This window comes from Mesocricetus auratus, unplaced genomic scaffold (assembly GCF_017639785.1).
Source record: "Mesocricetus auratus isolate SY011 unplaced genomic scaffold, BCM_Maur_2.0 Super-Scaffold_100053, whole genome shotgun sequence".
NCBI lineage: Eukaryota > Metazoa > Chordata > Mammalia > Rodentia > Cricetidae > Mesocricetus > Mesocricetus auratus.
The window spans coordinates 2,809,701-2,834,271 of NW_024429230.1; the positions used below are offsets into that span (position 1 = coordinate 2,809,701).

General features: G+C 45.7%; 1 protein-coding gene across 10 annotated transcripts in view; it reads left to right on the forward strand.

The window, feature by feature from the left end:
* Lrmda (leucine rich melanocyte differentiation associated) overlaps positions 1 to 24,571 on the forward strand; it is a 990,353-nt gene that overhangs the window by 544,276 nt on the left and 421,506 nt on the right. For 7 of the 10 annotated variants that reach the window (XM_021234945.2, XM_040735878.1, XM_021234948.2 and 4 more), the window contains one exon: positions 22,079 to 22,205. The exons of 1 other annotated variant lie outside the window; for it this stretch is intronic. In XM_021234945.2, coding sequence (XP_021090604.1) covers positions 22,079 to 22,205 — 127 coding nt within the window. Of the gene's footprint in view, positions 1 to 20,507; positions 21,875 to 22,078; positions 22,206 to 24,571 lie in introns of those variants that run through there. 2 more of the 10 variants (XM_040735877.1, XM_021234946.2) reach the window with 2 other exon arrangements.

Sequence of the window (24,571 nt, forward strand, 5' to 3'; positions counted from 1 at the left end):
AAAGAAGAGAGGGAGGGATTCCTGTGTTTTGGAGATGGAAGGTACTTGTAAAAGCAATTTCTTTTGGGGAAGGGGGAGGAAAGAAAGACACACGGTGGGGAAACAAGGAGCAAAGACTGTTGGAAACCTTTTAATTACTACTAATTACCTCAGCAGAAAATGTTGGAAGCTTGAAAGGATTTGTGTCAGCAAGTGAAAGATCAAAGATTGCCAGGCTCGCATTTTAATCTGTTGGCTATAAAGAGGCATGAGGGGGTAGTAATGGGACCCAGGAGAATGGCCGCCCAGGTGGCTCTGCCCCTAATCCCATTTTGACTGCTGAAGCCTGAGGCCTAGTCCCAGTTACATAATAAGATGATTTAACTTCATTTAATTTTTTTCTGTCTTCAACTTGAACCTCCTGCAGAGGAGACAGGAAGGGATTCTCCCTTCCACCGAGAATGCAATGAGCTGGGCCTGTAAACTGCTCAAACCATTCTTTAATTTATTGTCACACTCTCTTCATCTACCAAAATGATGCTTTAATCCGGAGTTTCAGATCAGCAGCAGCAGCAACACCCCCACACCTCAAACAAGAATTCCTTGAGGGTGAAGGAGTCTCTGCATGCCCAAAGGAGGGGGTTGGATTCTTAGTGGAGACTTAGGGAGGATAATGGGTAAAGTGCATTACTGCAGAATTCTACCTGTTAGAATCCTGGTGGTGTTCCTTAGGGAACGGGAAAAGGAGAAGGGAGAAGAGAGATATTGACCAACACTACACCCATCCCAGAGGGCTCCTCTTACCTTCTGGCTTCATTCCCCCCTTCTTCTTGAAGGATGGGTCACACTGTGGCACTCTTTTGGCAGGATGTTGGTCCTCCCCCACCTGCCCTTGTCACTCACCTGTGCCTCTGCAACCAAACCGAAAACTTCTGGCTTCTAGTTGCAACTCCTTCTGGCCACTGAGACCTTCTGCAGGTGAAGTGGCTACTGTCTGTGGCTTCTATCACAAGAGTGGTGTGTTAGTAATGGTAACCATCTGGCCCACAAGTCCTACTGTACTTACCATCTCGTCTTTTACACAAGCAGACTGCTGATCCCTGACCTAGAGGGGATGAGTGACAGCCCACCTCATATTGTATCTTTTTTTTTTTTTTTGGTTTTCGAGACAGATATTGTATCTTTTATTGCCTTGGGTCTACTTCTTATCTGCAGTGTTGCTTATCGATCCCTTCCAAATAAACAGCTTTCCCTCACTTCCTCTTTCAAGATCTACTTCTGGGAGATCTACCCTAGCATTGCACATGCAAGTGTCCACCAAAAGGATAGTGTCCCAGCAGGATGTGGCCTTTCTCTGTCTCTTCTGGCAGGCAAAGTTTGCATTCCCAGAAACTCAAGGAACCAAATTGCAGCTCACTTTGAAAACTGCAAGCTACTTTTTAGCAGGTCGCTTCTGCAAATGAAGGACCTGATCCCAAGTCATGGAGCCTCTTCATGTCTCTTGACCCCAGATAATTTTCCTATCTATTTATCCACTTATCATGCACACAGAAGAGGCTTAGTTGGCAGATTAGAGGAAGAGATGCATTTGGATTAGTTACATACTAGAGTATGAAATCAACCCCAAATTGAACAGCTGCCAATGATAAACACGTAACATACAGTCTCTGTAGACTGGGTCTTGGATGCCTAGTGAGACCTTGGCTGAAAGGGGGAAGGAGAAATTCTGACAGTGAAAGTCCAGACTTTTTGTAACCTTCTTAGAAGTGACACCCTTCACCTTTGCATTATTCTTCAACAAACAGCTCTCAAGGTGTGTCTCACATTTAGATGTCCAGATGGGTTATGCAAGGATATGAATACCAGGAGGAAGGGGTCTTTGAACTCAGCTAAGAAGCTGCCTACCATACCACTGACTTAGTCGTAACACCCCATTCTGGCATTGTCCACGTAAACAAATTTTCCAGTTATCTTTAATTATGAAATTATATTAATTGCTTTAGCACTATGCCTTTCTGAAAGTCCTGCTGTGACCTAGTCCTCTCCCCATAAAGCAGTGGTATGAATATGCCCTGGTCATGTCAAATCTCAGCTCAGAGCCTGCTTTTCTGAAAGCACCATACCTCCACTCCCATCTGCAGCAATCATTGCCTCTGAGCTCCTGTTCCATTTATTTTCTATATTGTTTATGTGACATACAAGCATATATTGCTTTGTGACGGTTCTATTGTTGCCTCGAATTACTCCTTGAATCTCATATTGTTTAATTTCCACACGTCAACATCTTGTCTCTCCATGAGAATTATAAACAATTGGAATGTGGTGGTTATCTAATCCTTCATATAAAAACAAGCTCAGTGGAGGCTCGATCTAAATAGATGTTGGTTTTTTTCCTTGGTGGATGCTCATTTCAGAGTCGTGGCTATGATGTTTTGAGGGCTCCTGACGGGAGAAGTATTGCTTGTTACTATGTTAAGAGTGTCTAACCTCTACTGTTACTATGTTAAGAGTGTCTAACCTCTACTGTTTCCCCTGTTGGTTTATTCTTCAGCTGTGGTGACGTTAGTACTGTTGAGTATTGCCAGGGTATTAGCCCGAACTCACCTGCATTTCCCGAAGCATTGTTGAGAGGCAACATTTGCTCAATGAGTCCTCTGGTTCTCTTGTGTAATATCCTGGTTTTGTAACTTTGTCTTCAAGTCTGAGAAAGGAACAAGACAGACACTTTTATTAGTATCAACCATGCTGGGGGCTACTTACTAAGTCCATGGCTGTATTTCAGAGAATGAATAATGGACGTGTGTGTGAATTTTAGTGCATTTCTTTATATGTGCATGTATGCAGCTGCATGTTTTTCTTGTTGTGTATGTGTGTGTGCCTGATTACTTTCTGGTACATATAACCCAGAGGTCACTGTTGAATGTCCTCATTAGTTGCTCTTTACCTTATTTTGTTTACTATTAATGGACAGGGGAGATACATAGAATGGCGTGTGTGTGTGTGTGTGTGTGTGTGTGTGTGTGTGTGTGTGTGTATGGGGAAGTCATGGGGCACCTTTCAGAAACTGGGTTCTATTGTTTCCAAGGTGTCGAGCTCAGGTCTACATGTTTATACACTGTAGATGTTTATACTGTACTGTCTTGTCAGCCTTCCACCTTGTTTTTTGAGATAGGCTCTCTCATTTCAACCTGGAACTTTCCAGTTGTCTTGGCTAGCTGACCAGAAATCCCCCAAGATCCTCCTGTCTCTTTCCTTGTATGTCTTGGGTTACACTATGCCTGACTCTTATGTGAGTGCGGAGGGTTAGCCATGCACACATTTACACATTGTGTCATCTCCTTGGCCCACAAGAGTGAACTTTTAAAAAGTGTGCTGTATTTGAATATTCTGAGTGACAGATACACAGTGTGATACATTTTTATATTCTTCACCGTGGTTGTCTTAAGTTGGGCATAGGAGGCCAAGTCTAAGGAGAAGAGCGCAAATGAACACAGCTTTGAGGGATTGGGTTTGGCCATGCTGCAGAGGCTCCTGAGTCTCAGTTCTGAATGCCTGGCCTTCACACGAAATTCCCTTAGGTGTTCCTCACAGGGATTGGGGTCAATTAGGAAGTGGACAGCACTAAATCCTGCGTCCATACCCTACTTTCATTTGGCGATGTACCTATGAATGTGAGCATGTTTGGAAATTTCTTGGTTGTAGAGACAATGTGTTAAAATGAAATCGCACTGCAGCAGGATGGGTCTGTAATCCAGTATTATGACTAGCCTTGTAAACTGGATGCCTATGCACAGGGCAAGCACCTTGTGTTTGGCAAAACCCACTGGCGTTTTGCTACGCTGGATGGTAGCGGAAGCTAAGGGGAGAGGGCCAGCGACAGAGCCTCCCAGTGCCTTCAGAGGCAGCATGGTCCTACTGACATGGAGAGTATAGATTTCTAGCTCCAGGACCCAGAAATCTCTCTGTTTGTAAGCTATCCAGATCATGGGAATTTGTAACAGTAGCCTAGAACTAACGCAGGAGACATTAGGGACCTAGGTTCAAGACCCTTTCACTTCACTTCTTCCTGTGGTTCTCAGTGTGTCCCCTTTCATTTTATCTTCCTGTCCTTCCTAGTCAGCAGCTACCTCTGGGGTTCCATTCTCCAAAAGGTCTGTATATGGGTAAGTGTCTCCTTGCTCACTTCCAGCCTGGTTCCTGCTTCCCTACACATTAGAGACTGAGCCCATGGGGAGTGATGTTGGAGTCCTACCTGCACCCAGGGCTGGCACAGACCTTAACCGTTGGAAGGGGATTGTCTTAAGCTCAGGACAAGCACATTTTGCTAAGGGCACTCTATGGGCCAGTCCTTGCTAATGAGAGTGACAGTTTCAACCTGCCTTATATGTTTGCTGTCACTCTCCTTCCCACTACTGTTGGAGAAGGGAAAAGTCACAGAATCTGTCAATCTTGTCTGCTCCCATCAAACCAGGGAGACTCTTTCTCCTTCACTGTAGAGGTTGACAACTCTGCTTTCTCTTCTGTGCCTGAGTAGGTGCCTTCCCACATCCCAAACTGAGCCGAGAGGATGGCCGGGACCTCAGCGGTACAGAGGCACATACCCGGGTGTTTGTCAAGGTGAAGATAAGACAGCAGGCACCTCAAGGCAGAATGGCAGAGGCTCCGGCCTCTGTCTATGCCAGGGCCTCTCAGCCCTGACTCAGATGATGGCACTTTGGGTCAGATCATTCTTTATTGTTGTGACCTGAGTCTTACAGTTGGCAGTGCCCTTGGCCTGTGTTCAGTGATGCTAGTAGCACCACCCTGTCATGACACCCCAAATATCTTAATTTCCCACATGTTATCCCCACGCGGTACTGCTGACCTCCTCGTTTAGATCATTGTATCTTTGAGGGTGTGGATGTTGTGTGTTTCTCAGACACCTCATATTAGGAAGGGAAGTTATGGTAGTTACTTGGCAGCTGAGGTCTGGGGGAACGGTGCAAGGCACAGACGTGACATATCTGGGGATTTTTAAGACACAGAGTAATAAGTAAACCCTATCTACATCTCACATTGCAGATTCTGAAGGTTTGAATGAATCACATCTTGTAATCATATTATTCAAGGTTACAGTTCGTGGGGATAAGTAGGTTAAGTTTCATTCCATTTTGCCCAGCTCAGTTTGGGTTAATGTCTGCTTTCTAAGTGTGATAGATAACAGTGTCCCCTATGTCTTGAAGTTGTACCGGTTCATACAACAAATTACATGCTCATCTTGACGTAATGATGATACAACATAATGGGATGTCAGAACGTACAGTGTGAGCTCTCTGGCCCATTCAGTCCTCACCACTCTGTATTCTTTTTTATGAAGACAGATATTTCTTTCACGTGTTAACGCCACCAAGTCTACCCTAAAGTGCTTCAGAAGATCTTCACAGCTAGCAGGCAGGTGCCCTGGGGTTACTGTGAATACATACTTGAGTTGGGTTCTGGTTATTCTTGTTAAAAGATAGTGCCTTAGTTGGCTTAGACATATTTTTGATGTTTCCTATGTCATTAAAGAATCCACTATGATTTGGCACTGAAAGATTGATTCAACCTATATCCAGAAAGGCCATACTCTTCATGTTATAAAATAACAAACACTTGTCATTAGATTAATGACTTTGGTTTCTTGCCTTTCTCAAAGAAACCTGCAGGATACATAATAAAAAGTATGATCTTTGTTTTCTTTTCCTTTTTGCTTGTATGTGATGTGTGCATATGTCTATGCATGGTTGCATGTGTATGGATGCAACTGGGCATTCTGTGTATGTGTATGTGCACATGCACATGTTTGCATGTTTATGGACTCAGGTGTGTGTGTGTGTGTGTGTGTGTGTGTGTGTGTGTGTTAGCCAGAGGCTGACATTTGCTTTCTTCCTTAATTACTCTCTGTTTTATTTATTGAGGCTAGATGTCTTGCTGAACTCAGAACTCACCAACTCTGCTAGTCTCATTAGCTAGTTTGCCCTAAGGATTCTGTGTCCAACTGGGCCACTGAGATTTCAGGAGGGCTGCCATATTTATCCAGAATTTATGTGGATTCTTGGTTCAGATTCCAGTCCCCACATCTTTGTGCAAGAGCTTTGTCTACTGAGCCAGCTGTCTAGCCCTAACGTGAGAAAATCTGAGATATTTTAATGTAGGAAAACCTTGTAAATAACCCAGATTGGATTACATTTAATTAACAGTTGGTGTTTTTCTCTTCCAGTACACAAAGACATGGCCTATCTATAATGGACACTCTCTAGTTCAATAAACATAGTATGTGACTAGACCATCGAGTGGTCTTTGAGTTAGGGATGTCCTTGAGTCCCAGACCTTGATAGACATAGAAAGAACTTGGGAAATTAAAGTTAATACCTAAGTCTGCTCATGAAGCATCATGCCATGCAGTAGTACGTGCACTCTGGGCTTCTGCACTGGAGTTCTAAGTAAATGTTTCTGGAGATTCCGACATAGTGAGCCTACAAAGAGCCCTTTATACCCACTTATCTAGTTACTCCTCCTTGCTCTGGAGCAAAGGAAGTCCACTGAAGGATGCTCTGTGTACTGTGTCTCAGCTGTGGACTCAAATACAGGGCTCTTCCTCCCATACATTGCTGTGATTACAGTGGATTTTATCACTGGACCAGAAAAGTAACTAAAACAGGAGCTGAGCACCAGCACTTATCTTTCTCTTCTTCCTGACTGTGAACGCAATGTAACTGCTCTGGTCTCCATGGTCTCTCCACCATTATCAACTGTGCCATCAAATCAGAGTAGGCCGTTCCTTCCTATAGCTGCTCTCCTCATCACAATAAGAAAATAACTAATACAGGCTTCAGGCCAGAGTCAAGTGGGCAGAGGGTGCCTTTGAGAACTGTCTCTGTGTACAGATTTAGTGTGTGTGTGTGTGTGTGTGTTTGCTTTTTTCTCAATGGAGAACACATTATAGAAAAGCAGGGCAAGGCATTTTTGAGAAAAGATAGTGAGGGTTTTAAATAAGATGATAGGATAAGACTAAGGCCTGCACAGAACGTTTTGAAGTAAGTCAAACACAGACAGTGGGCCTGGCAGTGAGAGGCATTCCTTCTGTTTCTGTGGCTCTTACTTTGCTTGGTAATAGAAATGGTAGAGCTGGCTGATGTCAGGACTGCTTATGTCCACATGCTCAATGCAGACTTCCCCTATAAAGAGAAAAACTAGCTCATCTACAGGCAGTAGACAACAATTCTAGGTCTCTGGCCCAGTACCTGCTGAAAGTGCCCAGGGTGTGGGGCGCAAAGATGGACACTCACTTGAATCTCCTCCAGGTTCTTCTAGTGGCTTTTTGACTGGGACTACCTCCAAGATGGTGCTGAAGACCCCAGGGAGACTCATTTTTCTTTTCAGAAGACCTAGAACTGACAGGAATAGAGTATAGATCACAATGAGGTTTGTACTAAAGATACCCATGTACCAATCCTGAGCCCAAAAAGGACAGCCCTTGCCTCTTCTGTGACTCCCTGTGAGTGTTGTTCCTTCATCACGACTCTTCCTTCAGCTCCTGTGATCTCTGTAAGTGGTGATTCCCAGGCTAGTTTCAAAGACACATTTTAATAAGTCTGTCAGGAATAGGATCGGCATCTGAGGCACGTCGATTGTTTATTTCCTCCTGCTCAATCAACCATCACTAGACATAAAAGCCACTATGGTAGCCATCCTAAGAATTGACTGTCAAGTGGACAAGTAAGCATCAGATGCCTAGGACAACTGAAAGACAGAACAAGCCCTTGAGCAGTGGTAGTAAGAAGCTACAAATAGAAGTTCCTAGAGAATTCAGTACAGAGACACTTGGGCCTGTTTGGGAGATGCTAAGTCTTCTCCAAGGAATAAGCTGAAGCTCCACCTTGAACTGTGGGTGGGACATACATTATCACTAAGCAAGTAGAAGCATTTCAAGTGAAGATAAAATGACCAGACAGGTTACTCAACCTTTCTGTAGGTCTTGGCGGGTCCTTAGAAGGTGATAGGAATAAAATCTGGAGGTCTGACTTGAAAGAAAGGTCAAGACTGACCAAAAAGTTAGCTTTGTCAAAAGCTTCAGGCCCATTCTTACCTACAGACAACCCGTGGTGATCTGAAGTCATTAATCCACCCGAAAGGCCTGTCCTGACCTGAGTTCCCTTGCTTTGAAGTGTGCTGTCCTCTGCGGCATGAGGAAATAATTTGCTGCCTGCTTCAATGAACCATCAGGAGAGCCAGCAGACCTAATGACATGTGAGAATATTAACCTCCCACCACGAAGAGCTGTGAATCTTGAGCGGCAGTCTATAATTCACCCCGAACTCCTGAGCCAGGGTTTCTCTCTCACTCACTTTCTCAGTTAAATCCAGAGAGAGGAGGGGAGGCTTGCCCATAAAACTTTATATTCTCCAACAGTACAAACCTTGCTGAGCTGTTTAGTAATGAGTGACTTTCCTATTGCAATGGGAAAAAAAAATTGTCCTTGCAGAAGCAGGAGGTGGGGGAAGTGTTTTCAGCAGTGATTGGCATAGATGCCTTTTTCTCACCGTGGACAATCATGGTGTCATGGAAGGTGGCTGTTTAGTACTTGGGTAACCAAACTTCTTTGTAATTCTGTACCTTCTTGTCAATATCAGAGGAGAACAGATGTAGAACACAAATATAGACATATCTGGATGTTAGAAGGGGCTCTAAAGATGTTTAAAGAGCCACTTGAAGGTAGGAGCAGAATTCACATATTTCTGAGTTGAGATGATTGTGTGTCTATACCATGGTTTTGTGAGATTATCAGATTGTTGGGAACAAAGTGTTGTCTTAACCACCTTTGTACTTAGAAGTGCTAGATATGCAGAGGACTTCAAGTGACAATTGTTAAAAGGTACAGCAGTCATCTACTATGACCCAGGGTAAGCCTCTGGAGGAAGCCAAGGTCCGCAGGGTGATTTATCTGCTGCCACAGCTGGAGTTAGTCCTCAGGTTAAAATAAGGCTTTGTGTCTTTCTGGTCTGTCTGGTTGCTGCTCTTGACATTGCCATGTTTTTACTGCATTGTGTGATACTGGTGGAAAATGTCTTGTAATCTATTAAGTAAATTCCAACACATGTTCCAGGGGACCAACAGCAGGGGATAAACAAGTAAGTAGACAGTGAGGTGCTGTGGGGCTCAGTGTGTGAGGACATGTGGACATAGTTGCTTGGCAGAGAACACCTGGCATGGGGGCGGGGAGCCCTGAGTCCACGAGAATCTTCTATGTTTTGCTAGAGAAGCCCAGCCCAGGAGAACTCACAGTTCTGTAGCTTCCATGGCCTGGGAGAAAACTCGGTGCGTTCACCCTGGTCCTGGGGAAGGGATGTTCAGTAAACAGTCTTAGAAGAAGAATAAGAGAGTCATGAAAGATCCATTAGTTGTTTATGAGGACAACTCTCTATGTAGCCAGGCCATTTCATCTCAGGATCCCAAGTGTTGAATGCAGGGCATATACAGGCATTTGGTGGATTAATGAAATCCAACTTTGTCCTCCTTCTTATTTGACTGGCATGACAAATGGAAAGCCAACAGTTAATATCTTTTCCATGTCCACATCATCCTCAGCTTTTCTGATCTTCCCAAATCACCATCCTCTTCCTTCATCCAACTTCTCCATCTGAAGAATTAATTTTACTAAAATCAGTCAAATTAAAGCGGCCTCTGTGCAGGGCATCGTGAGGCGCCATTAATTCCGGTTTCTTATCTTGGAAGTGATCAGCATGAAAGTCAGCTTGGCCATTACACACATACAATGTGTCCATTCTGGACCAGTGATCAATTCATCAAACATTTGTCTTTGCCATCTGAGAAGTGTGCCACTTTACCTGTGATGGTCTAGCTTGGGTTGACATGAAAATGAGGCAAAATATGCGGGGAATGAGTTTTATAACCCCAAATTTCCCATCTTTCCCAGATCTTTTTATTAATTAGATTTCATACTTGAAGGTTTCATACACACTTTGACCTCAAACCGATCGGTTTTGGGCAGTATAGAAGTTGGATGTGGTACTTAATGGTGGAATGATTGAATCAGCAAAGAAACTTTGGGCTGTGGTGTTTCCTCCTACCTCCTATTATTTACCCAGAATGTAGGATTTTGCAGGTTGAAGGGACCTCCAAAATAATGTTGCTGCCTTAATTGACAGATGTGGGAAATGAGGCCTGGAGGTCCTTGCAGACTGCAATCACCCAAGCAATCATATGATATGTAACACATATCTATATTCTTTGGAGGGATTAGTTGCTTGCTCTTCTGAAATAACTCATTTTCCCTTTTAAAATAAAGTACTCAAATTTACATTTTAAGTAGTATTTCTATGAACAGACTGTGCTTATCTAGGTCTGTTTCCATGTTCCTTATCTCTGAGGAGCCCCCAGGGAAAATCTACAAGTTGTCCAACTTGGGGACCTTCTCGCTATGGTGATGGATTGAACCTTAAACTTGAAATGCTTCGTTCCTGAGACCTCACGGCACACAAGGGCTCGGAAGCAGGGCCCGTGTCCCCAGATTTCAGTCTCCCTATGCTCTTCCACATCTTTCATGCAGTTGGCTTTACTAAGTTGACAAGGGACACCCTACCAGAGCCATGTGTCGCTCTGAAAACCACTTTGGTGTCCTGTTGCCTCTAATAACAGGGGTCAGAGGAGGCAGGGACCCCAGTGTAGCCCTAGGAGAAGCTCACTGAGTCATTTGCTGATCTCCACCGTGCTGTTAAGGATCAGATACACATTGTATGAAATGGGAAGCTTGCTTCACTAACTTGTTCTTTGGGAGGTTTTCTGAGGTACAGAGCTAGAGTTGTCTTGGGAAGAGAATGTGGCTTTCATACAAGGCCTTTGAAAGGTCTGAGATGTCCCAGAGCCCTCTCTCCTTCACTCATAAAAAGATATCTTGTAGTCTGGGGCTGAAAACATGTTTTCACCCCTTCCAGCCTCCAGAGACCGCAGGGTCAACATCTGGCACGCTTTTGCTGGCTGAACTCCACTAGAGGGTGCCTGGCCTATGGAGAGCTGATCTTTGGACAAAGTATTTGGTTAGGGCCCCTCTTGGATCCTAGGAACAGGAGACCCAGCCATAGCAATGTCTTCTTTTCTGGTTGGTTTGCAGTGAGTAGACACCATCTGTTGAATTTTAAAAATTCCCTTTCTACATGGTGGTGAAAGGCTTGGGTGGAAGAGACACTGTTATCTTTCAAGCAAACAGTTCACGAGGTTGAAGCACTGTGTTCTTGGCCCAGCTTGTGTTTGCCCAATGGCCATGGGAGCCTCCCCAACCAGCGGTGCCTTCCGCCCCATGGCGACGTGCAAGCATACCGCGGCTGCGGCTCACCGTGTCCGCTCCCTCACAGCTCCCCAGCAAAGAAAACCTCCATTTATAGGACCCACCACACAAACTCACTCTCTGGACTCTTAAAAACAAACAAGATCCTGAAGCCGCAGGCTTCATGCGGGCTGTGTGGTTTTGTAAAATCTCAAACCGTGAATCAAAATAATTTTTAGAGGCACAGTCAAGGCTCGGGTCCAAATGCTGCCACTGGTGGGAGACATGCAGGGAAGGTTCCCTTAGACCAGTGAGGATAGCTGAGAGGGGGAGAAGGACACAGAGAGTGTTATCCATCTAGGGAGGGTGCCTGACACCTCATCTCTGTCTTGAAGGCCTCACTAGATGTATTAAGTTGGGGCAAGCAGAGCAGTGATGGGCGGTAAAGGGACCGCTTCACAACCCGGACCTCTTCACAACCCGGACCTTTTCACAACCGGGACCCCTTCACAACCCGGACCGCTTCACAACCCGCACCTCTCTTAGCTTCCAGCACGGGTTCTGTCTGCATTGCTGAGCAATCTGCTTTGCTGCCTGCATTCTCCTCACTTCCAGTGCCATTTGTTCACTCTTCCACAGGTGACAAACTCAACCGGAGCAGACTCTGTGACTCTTGTGTGTCTCCACATGTAGGATGTGAGTCCTTCGCAATGATGCGAGTGGGTACCACATACATCACTTTTGATGCTAGGCCAGATTTTCATCAAGGGATTTCCTGAGCATCAGGATCCAGTGATCTCTTCTTTTATGCCCCCACCCAGCCATGTGGGGATGAAAGTTCAAGTGGGTACTGAACAACTAGAGTTCACTGGAATTGAGATGTAGCTGAAGACCATCTCAAGCCATGGCAAGTCTCACCCTCTTAGTTCCTTTACATGTTGCTGTAACAAAAGTGCCTGACCAAAGCAACTTAAGGGAGAGAAGGCTTATTCTGGATTCTGTCTCCAAGGGGATTTAGTCCATCACGGTGGTGTCTGCAGCATAAGGCCCCCTGGTGACACTGCATCCCTGTCAGGAAGCAGAGTGTGGACAGTAAGTGGGGCCAATCCACAGAAGCTCTGTGCTCCCACCAGGGACTTACTTTCTCCATCAAGTCTCTTACCTCCTAAACCTTCCACAGTTTTCCTGAATGTACCACCAGCTGGAGACCAAATGTTCAAAAAACCTCATTAAAGTAGCATCTGTCATTCGAGCTTAATTTATGACCCTGTGTTATCTGGTAACTACTTCTCAGTATGCAATTACCACTAGTAACAGAGGACCATGCCACAGTCACCTTTGTAACCCAGAGACTTGCAAAGAACAGAGAAAAGTGACTAAGTGGCTAATTACATTTCATTTTGCACGCCAGTGCACACTTACGCTATGAGGGACATACCTATCAGCATACCATTACGCTATGAGGGACATACCTATCAGCATACCATTACGCTATGAGGGACATACCTATCAGCATACCATTACGCTATGACGGACATACCTATCAGCATACCATTAGCTGATAAATTTCAGCTTCACTCCACCCAGTATTGTCCTCACCCTCCTAAAGGTTATGTGAAACTTCAAGAGCTGTTTATTCTATGTGGCTGTGAGAAAATTGGGGAGCAGAAGATCTGGAAACAAGCCTAAGCTGGTCATTATAATGACGGGGTTACAACCCAGAATTCCAATTGTTTAGCTTAAGGTTGTGGCATGGCAGAGGGTGACCTTGCATTTCTGAACCACAGCTATGTGTCTTTCAGGCTCAAAGATAGGTGGCTCACAGCCGAGGCAACACTGAAATGGGCGCTCAAAGCTTCTAGACGTGGCTTGGTCATTATCAAAGTTCAAGGCAAACTATTTTACCTCCCGGTATATTCCCTATCTTCCGTGTTAAGTGGGTGGTGGGACAGGGCACTCTAAACGTGTTTCTAGGACTCAAACTCTGAATGCATAAGACCACAGTAGGGTCTTCCTCAAATCAAGCTGCAGCTCTGATGTTACTTGACAGTGTTTCAGAAGCCAGTGTGTGTTGAGATGTGCTGTTTTGTTTATGAGGGTGCTCTAGCAGGGAAACAGTAAACCTTCCCAGGCCCAGCTGGAAGACAAGGACAAGTTTAGGGTTTACTGTTGCCAGGAATGGTGCAAATCAAATTCTGCATTCCTCTTCTTCCCAAATGGACTCCTCTGAACCCTCTAATAAGGTGGAACCGATTCTTAGCAGCCATTGCAAACTATGGCTACAGAGGAGGGAAACCCCAGTGGACTAGCCGTAGTACCTGATGAATAGATTATAGACATCCCCAAATCTAATCCCTGTAGAGAAACATGCACCAAGCAGTTTTCATGCCTTATTTTGGATCACACCTGTATAGAGACTTGGAAGTTGGAACCAGCCTGCGTTGAACAACTCCTCTATTTTTATCAGCGTAAAACAGTGGTTCCGGACTTCTCTCGTGTGTGTGATTTTCCTCTTGGTCCTGCTTCCTGGAACCCAAGATGCCTAGTGATTTGCGAACACTGATCTCTGCTTATGCATATGGATTCTTGGCCATTTTAGTCACCACTTGGAGCCTCCTGTGCTTCCTGATTGTCTTTGGGTTGGTGGTGTCAACCATGAATATTGGTGCTCCCTCTGAGTTTGGCATGAAGAACTGAAAAACAATTTCAGACAGAGTTACTTACGGGCTGGAAAGTTATACTGAGCCCTTCCTAGATACTGCCCTGTACCCAAGTCTCTTCCCTGTTCGGATTGTGTTTAGAAATGAATACTGAATGGAGTGGTGCTTGCTTATAATCTCAGCTACATACGGGGCTGGGGAAGGAGGAGGACCTGAAGTTACAGGCCAGCCTCTGCTAAATAGTGAGTTCAGAGGCAGCCAAGGTGACTTAGTGAAACACTGTCTAAATGCAAAAACTTAAAAGGGCTAGGCTGTACCACAGCTGGTGACAGCTTGCTTGCTTAGCTCACACAGAGCCCTGAGTTTGTCCCCAGCACAAAAACAATGAAAATCAAAGTAATATTTCGTAGAGATTTTCCCTATTATAAAGTATTTACTTGTAATAGAAAATGTAGTAACTGGAGAAAACTGTGAAATGAAAATTACTAGAAGGCTTAAAATGTGTACTTGAGGGATACAGTCATAGACATATATGAATATCTGCATATATAGACATATGCATAGATAAATATGAAGGTACATATATTATATACAAATATATTCATTTAATTGAGTTGTATGTATAGTGACTTATCAAGTCTGTATTAAATTGCATAGTAACACCAGTTTATAAATGAAAAACAGTTAATAAACACTACTTGGATGCTTTGATGACTCTTAACAATCAACATGGAAGAAAATAATCACAGAAACATGGCACAGATAACATTTGTGTGGAGAATGGAGGCGAGCCTATGAATAGCTTTTAATTTCCATGCATGAGCTATTGGTGTGTGTACAACAGTTCCTGTAATTTAATTTTAGTTACGTAAATATATAGCATGAAATTCTACTGGCTCATTAGATCTCTGTCTGTAGAATTTTTAATTGCTGTGTGGTATTTAATTATACAGATATACTGGGTTGTTTTTAATCGCCCCTCTGTTGTGGGATGGTTATGCTGCTTGGGTTGTTATGAACAATATTGTAAAGCTGAGCATACTGGCACAGCCTGCAGTTCCAGGCAGAGGCAGGAGGATCCTGAGTCCCAAGCTAGAGTGAATTACATGGCAATATCCTTTGTTTCTGGTCTTCAAGGCAGGGTCCCACGTAGTCCAGGTTGGCTGCACACTGGTTGTATATCCTAGGGAGGTAAACTCACACTTTTCACCCTTCAGCCTCCACTCGTGTGGGCTGCTGGTACAGCTGTGTGTGCCACCACGCCCATTTCAATTGGAGCCGTTTGTGACTTTGCCTAAAGTTGTCATTTTCTTTTGTTTTGTTTTGTTTTGTTTTGTTTTATGAGACAGGGTTTCTCTGTATTGTTTTGGAGGCTGTCAGTCCAGCCTGGCCTCGAACTCACAGAGATCCGCCTGCCTCTGCCTCCCAAGTGCTGGTGGCGCCACCACCGCCAGGCTAAAGTTGTCATTCTATCTGTCCCTTTGTCTTCCTGCTACAAGGGTATCATTAAACGTTTCTTCAGAGCCACTTGGCTGTGGACACCCTATGAACCCTCTTCATTCCTCATTGAGTGTCTCCTCAAAAGCTGGTCTCACGGAATTCCCCCTCCCTTGCCCCCAGGCACGGTAACTACGTGAGAATGCATGAAATACTGTGTTCCTAATAGGGCCCCCTCCATCAGCAAAAGGTTTGAACTAGTGTATCAGAGTTCATCCAACTTAAATGTGTTGTAAAAGTAAATAAAATACCAGGGCTATAAACTATAATCCTTAAGAATGATATTAGAAAGCAGATATTAGAAATCACAAATGATTACCTTTTAGTGGGTGTGTCCCTCAGAATTTAGATCTGAGCTTCCAGGTAGCAAGAGGTCAACATGATTGAATATCAGATACATTATCCACTGTGTTCTAAGGAAAGCAAACATCATTTCCTCAGAGGTAGAGGGTCAGAATCCCAGGTAGGTTAATGTGTAGCCTGGAGATCCAAAGTACCAGAAAGCAAAAGCCATATCTCTGGGCTTCTGGATCTTACTCATTCTCTGTTATTTTCCAGGTACCATATTTGAAAGATACCTTAGTGTTCTTGGAGACCAAGCATGAAACTTTCAAATCTAGTTAACTTTATTATTTTCCTTGACTGGTCTTGCCTTTGAATCGCTTTTCCTAGTAATGAATTTTATTTTATACATCTCAGGAATTGTCCCCTCATGAAGGATGTCCTATAGGACTTCATACTTGACTTTAATCCCATGTCCTGTACTGCCACTTGTTGTTAATATACCCTAATACAAAACATAGGGCTTCTGCTACCTCCTATTTCTTAGACATATTATATAGTAATTGATTTATATTATTGTAGTGTGTGTGTGTGTGTGTGTGTGTGTAGCTTTGCGACCTGAATAGCACAAAAACAGAAAATTATAGAGTCAAACATATAGGATAATAAATGATGATATATATTTTATTAAATATAGTAGTCTGTCATCTATCTACCTATCATTTTCAATCATCTCTCTCATTTATTACCTATCTGTCAACCCATACATCCATGCAACAATTTAAATAGGATACTATGAGAGTCATATGGCAGATAGAATACCCCTCTCAGACCTAGGTGGCATGCTGGCTCTGGGCCCCTTACCCGAAACCTGACCAGTCACACAATCACTTCCCAGCCCCCTTCCTCCTTGGCTCCCCGTGGATGAGCTCTGGCGTGTCTGTCCTGTCCTTGTAGCTTTGGCCATGGTCTCTGTGGGAAGTTCATTTGCAGACGTCTCTAATGGCCACTGCATGCCAGGTGTGCGAATGAAAGAGGGCCAGATTTTTATTTCTGCACTCAGATATACCACTTAAACCCTTTAACTGACCAATTAGAGCAGACACTGGCCTGTGGTAGCCCCGTGTTGGCCCCATGCTGTGGTTGCGGGGTATCAATGACCTAGTTGCTAAATTATAAAGATTATTAAGGTCAGTGGAGGGACAGGTCTGAGAGTGGCCAGATAATAGGGAGGTCTCAGAGGTGAGTCTGTTTACCAGATGGTAAGCAAGTATTAAAGGTTTTATTTATTTATTTATTTATTTATTTATTTATTTATTGTCACAGGCTTGATACGGTAACACACAATCTTTACTCTTTTTGTTCCCAAACACATCTCCGCACTGCTAAAGATAGGAACTCACACTGGGATTGCCCTCCTCCCCGCCCATTGACAGCTAGCTGGGCTGGTGCCCCTGCCTGGTCCTTGGGCTTCTCTGGCTTTCTCTATTAGACTCACAGCTCTAGACTGAACAGCCTCTTAGACTAGGGAGTTGGCTCCCAGTCTTCTATGAACCTGACAGATTTCCAGTGAAAATCACTCTTCTTTATATGAGGGCTGGGCAGACTGAGTTCTAGGAAGACATAGTCTAGCCCTTAAGATAAGACGGTTGGTCTGGGTGGTAGGTTTTGGTCATGTGGCAGGTTTTGGGAGTTGCCCCCACTATGTGCTGCCCTTTCTGTGTCCCCACTATGTGCTGCCCTTTCCGTGCCAGGCACCAGTGTTACTTCTGTAGACTGGAAGCTGAGGGAAGAGAGACCTAAACCTTTGGCAGAGCCTGTAAGCTGATGAGACTCCAGGAGCACATGGAAGTGACCTCTGGTGACTTTTATGGTACTGTGTTCTGCTGATTATGTGCTGGCAAAAGAGCGGTGGGCATGGGGGAGTGGGTGTCAAGGTCTGAGTCAGACAGACACATCTCCCCAGCCTGCAGCTCCTGGGGAGTGGTTATCAAGGTCTGGGTCAGACAAACACTCCTCCCCTGCCTCCGGCTCCTGGCCTTTCTTACTCCCATGCTCACAAGTGGCCGGTTTCCAAGGAGAGGATGAGGAGGCCGAGTTTGAGTCCACCCAGTAACTGGAGAGCTCAGGAAGGTGCTGCCATGCCCACAGGCCTGTGTCAGCCTCTTTAGCGCCCCTGTTTCTATAGGCTAATGAGGGAAGTGTGTGAGCCACTGGCAATGATGGCGGGATATTAACTGTGACAGGAAGCTTGATCATAATTATCTTAACGAGGATAGGGTTAATTACAGTGGAAACTTAAAACTTTCCTCTGTTTGACTCCACCGGAGCCAAATGCATTGTGATGTTTTGTCATTTTGATGTGACTTTGGAAAATGCGCTATTACTCTTCCCAGGACAATCACAAACTCCTGAGAGAGCCCAGGGGGCAGGGTGACCAAGATGGTACCTATGGGTGTGGTCATGCCAGCTTTCCCACTGGTGCCTAGGGAAGGAAGCGGCCTGAAGCCTGATCTGGAGATGTGGATGAGATTGACAGAATAAACCACCTGTCCAGAGTGGGAGCCTCCCTAGTCTCTCTACTGGTTTCTCCCTGTAGTACAAGAACACTGTGACTCCCTCCAGCCTCCAGCTCATAGCCCTCAGGCACTGCAGCTACCACCCAGGGAGTGGCCCTGGAGTGACAGTCAACTCTCCATCCTGGTGCATTTTGCAGTCTACACATTAGCTTAGACCACGTTATTATCTTCCCTGTAAACCACTAGTGCCATCGAAGGAAAAGGAAGCGCTGTGCCTGGACTTCGACAATCTTTTTTTTTTGTTTTAGACTTGTCATTTTATGCAACAGTGGTATCTCCACCTGCAAGAATCTGCTATGGGGATAATGAAAGCAGGGATTATTGCAAGAAACTCCTTCCTGATCATTTCTTTTGGAAAATATCAGTAACAGACACTGGAAAACATTACAGAGTAAAAAGTGAAGCCCTTTTCCCTCACATTGCTGCTTCCGACGTGCCATTGGAACTCCACAAATCCTTTTCCCTGCTGCCTCTCCCTCATGTAGTCTGCTGCCTCCAGTACATTAGCTCTATGCTAATGTGAACACATCCCCAAGAGCTGACACCAGCGTTGAACACAGCACCCTCCTGTATAACACAGTCTCCTTTTCCTGAGCACTAATAACATTACAGGAGGAAAAAAAGGAATGTGGAAACCAGATTTGGATTTGGTGGGGCTGGCCCCTGAGGTCTCCCTCCCACACGGAGCTGTGACTACAGCAGGTTGTGTGGGGAGAAAGACGCTGCCTTGGGGGCGGTGCCCTTGTACCTTGGGGGCGGTGCCCTTGTGCCTTGGGGGCGGTACCCTTGTGCGTTGGGGGCGGTACCCTTGTGCCTTGGGGGCGGTGCCCTTGTGCCTTGGGGGCGGTGCCCTTGTGCCTTGGGGGCGGTGCCCTTGTGCCTTGGGGGCGGTGCCCTTGTACCTTGGGGGCGGTGCCCTTGTGCCTTGGGGGCGGTACCCTTGTGCGTTGGGGGCGGTACCCTTGTGCCTTGGGGGCGGTGCCCTTGTGCCTTGGGGGCGGTGCCCTTGTGCCTTGGGGGCGGTGCCCTTGTGCCTTGGGGGCGGTGCCCTTGTAGTGTACTGGCATTGTCCCTCTTCATGCTGTGTCGTCTTGTTTTGCGCTTCCTCAGAAGCAGTCTGGGAAGGGAGCTTTCCTCTGCTTGCCAGTTGCCAGCCCTTTGCTGGTTCTCATGATAAAAATGCAATATTTGCATAACATAACTTGGAACAGTGTGTATCTGAATGTTGCCTTTGACCAGAACCCATCTGATGCTGGTGCACAAAGAACTCGTTAGCTGCCCAGAAGGCTTCCTGATGGGGAGGGAGGAGGCAGCTCCACTCCCCCTGTGGCAAGCATGGACCTGGCCCTGAAGCGTTGTGGTTAATGGGCTTGGTTCACTGATTCCCATGGAGAAAGGGACTCTTTGGCTAGAGAATTGGATTTTATGATCAGTATTTGATCCCCATAAACCCAGCAACTAGGCCTGGTAAAGCATGCCCAGAACCCTAATACTGGAGGATCAGAAGTTCGAGGTCATCCTTGGCTACAGAATGAGATTGAGGCCAGCCCAGGATATGTGAGAGCCAGATGCAAACAAACAAACAAACAAAACAAAACAAATAAAACCCAAACTAAATAAAAGCCAAGGACTTTAGAGAGCCCGAAGATTGCCTGCACCTGGGCTGTTCATCAGCACTCCTGCTGTCTTTGCCCCTACATCAGATCACAGTTGGGATAACCCAATGGATGGCGGCAGGAGGAGGCTACACTGACTGGGAACACAGTCCTTGTTTGGGACGGAGGGGAGCTTGAAGCACTTGTGTACAAAAGTCTCCTCAGTCTCCCTGAAATCCTGAGCCAGGAGACACACAGAGCCAGGCTTCAGTATGCCCCAGCTCAGGCTGTGAGGAGTTGGAGGGGCTGAGACCAAGCCCATAGCCCACCCCTAACCCCCAAAAGGGAGGGCTTTCTTCTTTTTCTCTCTTTATTTCTCTCTCTCTCTCTCTCTCTCTCTCTCTCTCTCTCTCTCTCTCTCTCTCTCTCTCTCTCTCTCTCTCTCTCTCTCTCCCTCCCTCCCTTCCTCCCTCCCTTCCTTCCTCCCTCCCTTCCTTCTCCCTCCCTCACTCCCTCCCTCCCTCTCTCTCTCCCTCCCTCCTTCTTCCTCCCTCCCTCCCTCTCTCCCTCCCTCTTTCTTTCTTCCCCCCAGAAGCTTACAAAACAGGATGACTCGTAAACAAAAGTGCACATTAGTTTCAGGGGTTTGTGTTTTGTGTTGGCCCAGACAGCAGGTGCTGGAACCAGAGTGGGACCCCATGAATATCCCTTAGACACAGGGCATGCAGATGGGAGCAAGCTGTGGACCCAGGGGAACCCAAAGATTTAATGAGCATGCTTTTACACATCTCAAGGGTAGGACCCCCACCCCCACACCCCTTGTTTTGTCAACCCTTTGTCAGAAAGCCCACCAGGGAGCCATAACACCTTGGGAAACTCCCATGCTCAATGTCCTTCCTGCAGTGCACCCAAGACACATACAAGATGACAGGGTCTTAGCATTGGTGCAATCAGTAAAGGGATCGCATGGCTGACACCATTCTGATCTGCTGTACTTTCTAGAGTAGCCAGGGACAGAATGGGTGTCTTTGCTTCATGGACACCATGGCTCAGCCGGCTCCAGTCTGTGCAAACTCAGCAGTCTCCTGGGCCTGGCAGGTGAACAAGCTGGGAGTCTGCCCAAGCCCTGGGACCTTCAGCGGGCTCACTTTAATTAACATTTGTGTGTGCCTGGGCAAGCATTCGTGCACAGCTACCTCATGCTCCCTCCACCCCACACACTCACAAGAGTCCCTTAGGTGAAGCGCTAATTTCAGACTCCATGGGCAAACAGGACCACCTTTTCCTTTCTGTCGGAGTATTTTTGTCTTTGAACCTGACACTTAATCCTTTTTATTTGCTGCCTCAAAATCTACATTGCTGTACTCTATGCTTAGAGAAAAAAAAAAGTCCACATTCCATAAATTAGAACTTGAGACCAAGGGCTTTGAAGCAGAAACTCTCCCAGCCCCCTGTCCCCACACAAAACCAAAACCGAGTAAAAAGAAATAAAGAAGAAAAAGCTTTCTCTTGGCCTGGAGTGATTATGTAATTCCTCCCTGTCGGGCAGCCATGGGGATGCTAGGCAGGAGCAAATTAAGTGATTAGTAAAGAAAAAAAAAATAGAGGGAGAAGAAAAAAGAGCCCACGGATGTGAAGGGAGAGAACGGCCCCTTCCTGGCCATTTCCCTTATGACTGGACAGAGGAGAACCGCTAAGAAATGATACTTGAAGTTATATTTATTATTGTAAGAGGGCTATGAGATTTCTAGGCAGGAATGATGGATGACAGCTTAAATTTGTGTCCAGGGAATGAAGGTGAACTGTGACAGAGTTATTTATCTTGGGAATGGAGGTTAGGGTCAGCCCAGGCTGGGTGCCTGAAGGCACAAGACATTGACAAATTTATCCTGCAGGCCGTATCTGAAGCCCTTTGTTTTGGATCCTGGCTTCTCAATAAGCGACCCTCATCCTTCATGTTGGCAATTCGTGAAGGATGCGGTGAGTGCCAGCGGGGGCCCCCTTCTCCCCCTCCGCCCCCACCCCGGCTCCCTGCTACTAATTCTTGTCATTCACTCTGCTGACAGGCACCAAGCCCAAACTATTCCCAGTTCTGAAAGGGAAGGTTAAAATATTTATTTCGGCTCATAATGGCCTCTCTGATTTACTGCAGGATCGTTTTCCCCCTTGCCTTTGTCATTGCAGGTCACTGGAAGGACTGAGCGCATTCAGGAGCCTGGAGGAACTCATCTTAGACAACAATCTACTCGGTGACGACCTCCTGTTGCCACGGTTACCCCGCTTGCACACCTTAACCCTCAACAAGAACCAAATATCCTTTTGGGCACCCAGCACGCCTGGTCCTTCCAGCACCCCACTTGCCGCCCAACTCCACGGGGGTCCCATTCTTCCACCCCCACACCCTTCTCCGCAAAAATACCTGCAAAATGTCAAATGAGTTTTATGTGTCAGCTAAATTAAAGTATGTGAAATACAGTCGGTGGGCAGACAAAGCGTTCTGTCTTCTGGCACTCAAGACACTTCAGAATAATTTATTATAGGTCATTCATAAATGAAATGCACCGTTATATCTTCCTGTTGCTCCATTTTAGTGTAGAGATCTAAGTTATGGCTGCGAGGAAATCTTTTTAATAGATAAAAATAGAGAAAGAAAATAATGTCACGGGCGCCTGGGAGGAAAAGCTGCTTCTGTTTGCCTGGGCTTGTGTGGGAGGGCGACCTCTGGTGGCCAGCCTTGGGTAATGCCGCTAAGCTGACTTAGTCCTTCTAGGCCTCAGGAATGGTTTTAATGTAGGTTTGGGGAACAGTTCTGGAGATCCAGAAGGGAGAGAGAGTTGAGGTGAAAAGAGAGGTGTGAAGATGGATACAGCCTTGGGTGTGATGACATGCCCATGAGAGTCATGGTAGGTTTCTGCCTCCTTTAAGTAGGTGAGTATGCCCATCCTGGCCTGAGAGTTAGGAACTAACCTCCCTGATTCTACAGTGAGACTACATCAGAAGACTTCTCTAACAGCATAGAGTACGTGGCCCCTCCAATGCTAGTGCTCTCGGTTACCAGGTACTAGGATAGGATGTCAGCTCCACCAGGCAGGGATTTCGGGATCCTTGCTGTGCACAATTCTGCCTGGCAGAGTTCACATTCCACAGATGTTTGTGGGATAAACAACATACTTATTTTCACTAGTTTCTCACAGAAGCCGTGAGTGCTGGGGACTTGAAGCACCCTACTTTTCGTTCTTACCAGGTCCAATGAGGAGGGCATAGGTTTTCCATTTATCTCGTCTTAGAAACTGAGGTTATGTATAAACTCCTAGTCAAACAATGAACAAAATTCATTGGAGACCTGAATTCAAGCTCAGCCACGATTGTATGCTGAGGGTTTGTTTGGTTGGTTGGTTTGATTCTGCTGCAGATCTTTGGGCTTGGAGTCCGATTGCCTAGCATATTGATGTCAAATCACTTATTCCCACTTCACACAAGTTAGAAACAGAGACCCAGCATTATTCTTCCTGGTTATAAAGTAAAAACAGATTCATATGTTAAGTTCAGCGTGCATGCTTATATCAGCATTTAGGATGCTTTGCAAAATTGTTTATTAACCCCCATTGGTGCTGAAAGCTGTAAGTTAATATTTTCCTTAATGTATAAAATATTGTCTCAGTCAGCTCTTGCTGCCGTGACAGGATACTGTTGACTGGGAAGCCACAAACGAGTATTTGTCGCTCATAGTCTGGAGGCTGAGAGTCTGAGAGCGGGGTTCAGCAGGAGAGGGGTTTGACGATGAGTCCTCTGCCTGCTCTTACGTTGGGGGTGGAGGGGGAGGAGGGAGGATGGGAGGGATTCTTGTTTGTTCTTATCAATGGACTAAGTCACCCTACCGTGGACTTTGCCTTTAGGACTTAAGGACTTCTCAAAGTACTTGGAGTCAAAAACACATGAGTTTTGAGAGTGGAGCATAAACGTTTAGTGCTCCTCAAATGTGCTCCTGAGGCCACTGTCAGTGGACCCTTCAGAGGAAGCAAGCTCACCGTTTGTGTCGTGATGAAATTCAACAGGGTTCTCCTCATGCACTCTTTGGGCAGCTGAACTTCCAAGTCATCATTTGCAAGCATGCTGTGTTCTGTCTGTTCCTCTCTTCCTCGGCGGCCCTGGGTGGTCAGCTGGGCCTCATGCACAGCTGGGTCCAGGAGAGAAGGCTCACTGGGCTGAACTCTAGATGACACCACTCCTCCCTTGGGCCTCAGCCCGTGTGTTGTGTCTCATGTCACCAAAGGATACTGCAGTTCACAGACTTAGCTTCCTATGTCCGGTCATCTTTAGCTCTGTGGCCTGGTATAAGTCATCTTCCGGGAGCCTGTTCCTCATTTTTAAAGACATAAGTTGGATCAGGTGATGGCTTTATTCTCAGCACTGCTAAGATTGGTAGGCCTGTTGGGATCTAGAATTCTAGGAGATTAACTGTGTTTTGTTAAGTCCTTTTCCTATTCTGTGCCTTAACTTCCTTGAGCTGTTGTGATCTGCTAAGAGAGTAAGGGGAATAGCCTGGGAAGTCACTGTGTTGCTGAAGATCCAGTTACATAGCTGTGCTTTTATAGAGCATTAGGTTACTTTGTGATTTATTTCTTCTTTTCCTCCCGATCTACCAGCAAAAATCAGCTTCCCCATCCTTTTGTTCTG